Source organism: Fusarium pseudograminearum, chromosome 4 (genome assembly GCF_000303195.2).
Source record: "Fusarium pseudograminearum CS3096 chromosome 4, whole genome shotgun sequence".
Lineage (NCBI taxonomy): Eukaryota > Fungi > Ascomycota > Sordariomycetes > Hypocreales > Nectriaceae > Fusarium > Fusarium pseudograminearum.
Genome location: NC_031954.1, coordinates 8,071,997 through 8,075,896, shown reverse-complemented (window position 1 = coordinate 8,075,896; position 3,900 = coordinate 8,071,997). Strand labels below are relative to the sequence as shown.

The window sequence follows — 3,900 nt, the reverse complement described above, 5'->3', positions numbered from 1 at the left end:
CTAACCCTAACCCTAACCCTAACCTTACCCTATAGCGCCTATAGAGCTATAGCTGCTTTTAGCTATAAAGATACCTATAAAGGTGCTTTTAGAAGGTAGATTATAAGGTATAATATAGTAGTCTGGGCCTTTTATAGAGCCTTAGCTAGCTAGCCTACCCTAGAGGTCTAAAAGGAGCCCTTAGTAGATAAGGTAACTAGCTTATAGGCTGACCTAGCTGTTACCTTAGGAACTAGCCGATATTACTATAATATTTAGATTATAGCTATTTTAAAGGATTTAGCTAGGGAAGACCCCTATAAGACTCTTAGAGAGGCTGCAGAGGAAAAAAGGAAGAAATATAGGTCTCTAGAGGCCTTTTTTTACCTTATTATTATCTCTATAGGAGGCCTTATAGAGCTAGAGATAGTAAAAACCTATAAGAAGCTATAGGACCTTATTGGCCTTATAGCCTCTGCCTAGCTAGACTCCTCTATTGGCCTTACTCTTACTAGGACTAAAGCTATCTTAGCTGCTTCTATCTCTAAAGATATACCTAGAGGTCTAGCCTTTTCTAGCTGGAATCCCTTTAGAAAGTCTTAATAGGCTTTTATAGCCTTATATCTATCTTATATCCCTTTTTTACCTTTTTCTATCTATTTATCCCTCTCTATTTCCTTCTTATTATCTCTCTTTTTAAATCTCTATCTTATAAGCTTATATCTCTCTTTTTCTCTCTCTTTTCTTTCTTTCTATTTTTCTATCTATCTCTCTCTTTTTTATAGGCTTCTCTCTTTATCTCCTCTTATTTCTATTTTCCTATCTCTTTATATACCTCTCTACTTACTTATATATTATATAGTTAGAAGAAAGCAATTAGGCAGATAGAGCTTAGCTAGTATAAATATTTACTCTATTTAACCCTAACCCTATAAGAGACCTAATCTATAAGGTAGCTATAAAGGTAATCCTAATAACCTCCTATAGGCCTAAAATGCTATTACCCTTCTAACTAAAGGTAAATAGCCTAGGAGGTATTAAACTGGCTATTTTTCTATTAGAAGAGGCTATTATAAGTAGAAATAGTAATAATTTCTAATAGGTAGCCTCTATAGACCTTTAAAATGCCTTTAATTTAATTAATAAGGTAGCTATAGTAGCTATTTTAGCTAATTATACCCTTACTCTATATAAAGCAGCTACTTAAGCCTATAATAAACTTTCCCTTCTTATTATAGAAGATAGATTTACTTTAGCCTCTTTTAATAGTATAAGGTAAAAAGACCCCTTAGGCCTTTTACTCTTTTCTTTTACCTTTTAACTTACTTTAGAGGAGCTAATAAAAAAGCTTCTTATAGTAACTTTAGCTACCTATTTAGATAACCTCTATATCCTAGATAGAGCCCCTTTTAGGACTCTAGAAGCTACTAAAAAGGTCTTAAAAGAGTCCCCTTTTATATTAAATAGAGTAAAAAGCTAAAAAAAACCCCTTAAAGACTTATAGTAAAGAGGAATAAAAGCACTAGGCTCTTTTATTAACCTTATAGCTCTTAAAAGAGCCTTTTTAGCTAGGAAAATAGAGACCCTAAAGGAAGCCCTAAATACCCTATAAGACCTCCTTAAGCAGTATAGCCTTTTACTTTTTAAAAGAAATATATAACTCCTTTTAAGATACTTATAGAGGCAGCTTAACCTTATAGGCCTTAAGGACCTATAGGGAAAAGCTAATATAGTAATAAAGAAGGCTATTATAGCCCTTATAGCTAAAAGCCTTAGTAATTACCCTAAAGAGCCTAGCTTAGACCTTTTAGCTCTATTAGTTAAGGAAGGTAGCCTAAGAATCCCTCTATATAAGGAGCTAACTGTATTACTATATTAAGCAGCTATAGAGGCTATTTAGCTTACCCTAGAGAGGATTAAGACCCCCCTAGGGTCTTAGCTAGCCTAAAAGAGCCCTTAAAAGGACCCCCTTAAAATAGCTAAAAAAGTCCTTTAAGAGGCTAATAAGGCTAAACTAAAGACCTATCTTAATACTTTTCTAGCTAGCTATAAATAGGCTAAGCTAGAAAATACTAGCTATTTAAGCTATAAATAGCTTAAAGTCTTACCTATAAAGAAAGACCTATTTTTTATAGACTTTAAGATTATTAAAGCCTTTAAAAGCTAGCTTTTTTACCTTATTAAGCCCCCTAGCTTACCCTATAGTACCTATAGAGCTATAGCTACTTTTAACTATAAAGATACCTATAAAGATATTTTTAAAAGGTAAATTATAAGGTATAATATAGTAGTCTAGGCCTTTTATAGAGCCTTAACTAGCTAGCTTACCTTAAAGGTCTAAAAAGAGCCCTTAATAAATAAAATAACTAGCTTATAAGCTAACCTAGCTATTACCTTAAGAACTAGCTAATATTACTATAATATTTAGATTATTATTATTTTAAAGGATTTAATTAGAAAAGACCTTTATAAGACTTTTAGAGATATTATAAAGGAAAAAAGGAAAAAATATAAATCTCTAGAGGCCTTTTTTTACCTTATTATTATCTCTATAGGAGGCCTTATAAAGCTAGAGATAGTAAAAACCTATAAAAAGCTATAAAACTTTATTAGCCTTATAGCTTTTATTTAGCTAGATTTCTCTATTAGCCTTACTCTTATTAGGACTAAAGCTATATTAATAGCCTTTATCTTTAAGGATATACCTAAAGGTTTAGCCTCTTTTAGCTAAAATCCCTTTAAAAAGTCTTAATAGGCTATTATAGCCTTATATCTATCTTATATCCTTTTCTTACCTTTTCCTATCTATTTATCTCTTTTTATTTCCTTCTTATTATTTCTCTTTTTAAACCTTTATCTTATAAGCTTATATCTCTCTTTTTTTTTCTCTTTTTTCTCTCTCTATTTCCCTATTTATCTCTCTCTTTTTTATAGGCTTCTCTCTTTATTTCTTTTTATTTCTATTTTCCTATCTCTTTATATACCTCTCTACTTACTTATATACTATATAGTTAGAAGAAAGCAATTAAGTAGATAGAGCTTAGCTAGTTTAAATATTTACTCTATTTAACCTTAACCCTAAAAGTAAAAGGCAAAAGCATAAAGGAAGGTAAAAGGGAGAAAAGTAGGAATATATACAGATAAAAAATAGATAAATAGATTACTTTTATTAAACTTTATTAATATATTAACTTATATAGATAAAAAATATAAAATCTAAAGGTAATTATTTAAGAAAATATTAGAGTAGCTTAGTATTAGTATAGATAAAAAGTAAATAACTGTAATATATTTAACTTCTTAAAATGTTATTATTAGGTCTCTTTACCTAGATAAATTACTTAAGATTATTAGATATTATAAGCTATCTAGCCTTTTAAGTATTTCTAATAATAATACTATATAATATAAGCGTTAAATTAAAGTTAAAGCTGTCTCTATCTAATCTGTTAAGTATATTAAATTAGAGTAATTTATACTCTATTTAAGGATATGCTAAATAGCGAAATAATATAATATAGTTGTTTTATTATCTACCTAGATATAGAGAATCCAGCGGAGGCAGGAAATCCATTACTTAGAATATAAAAGTCAAGTGTTAATGAGCTAAGTAAATAGCTTTCTAATAATTAAGGGTGTTGCTTGTGAGTAAGACTGGTTAGTTATGGTTTAATTTTGATTGCAACGCGTTTGCTGCGCGTTAACCCCCGCGGAAAAGTGTAGGTCCACTCTTCCTGAAAGCATAACTGGTCACCAGGTGAGGACTAGCGTGCCACTTCAAATTGATGTTAGTTAACCTTACTTTATTGAGCCAACAACAGTCTCTACATAGAAGGCCTCATTACAACGATATCTGGTCGTGGCGGTACAATGATACAGTGTTTAATCCCATAGGACCGCTCTTATGCCCAACAGGGGGGG

At 30.9% G+C, this 3,900-nt stretch overlaps 1 protein-coding gene across 1 annotated transcript, besides 5 other annotated features; it reads right to left on the bottom strand.

The window, feature by feature from the left end:
• Positions 1 to 32: a microsatellite.
• A 669-nt stretch (positions 33 to 701) lies between these two features.
• Positions 702 to 759: a repeat region.
• An 895-nt stretch (positions 760 to 1,654) lies between these two features.
• On the bottom strand, positions 1,655 to 2,982 carry FPSE_12449 (uncharacterized protein; the record flags this gene model as incomplete). Its single annotated transcript, XM_009265566.1, has 9 exons — positions 1,655 to 1,690; positions 2,014 to 2,021; positions 2,088 to 2,101; positions 2,156 to 2,178; positions 2,308 to 2,316; positions 2,374 to 2,385; positions 2,516 to 2,528; positions 2,775 to 2,784; positions 2,976 to 2,982. Coding segments are annotated over 9 exons (132 nt in total), but the record flags the coding sequence as incomplete, so codon positions are not given.
• Positions 2,387 to 2,435: a repeat region.
• Positions 2,776 to 2,989: a repeat region.
• Positions 2,990 to 3,119: 130 nt separating this feature from the next.
• Positions 3,120 to 3,223: a repeat region.
• Positions 3,224 to 3,900: the final 677 nt, after the last annotated feature.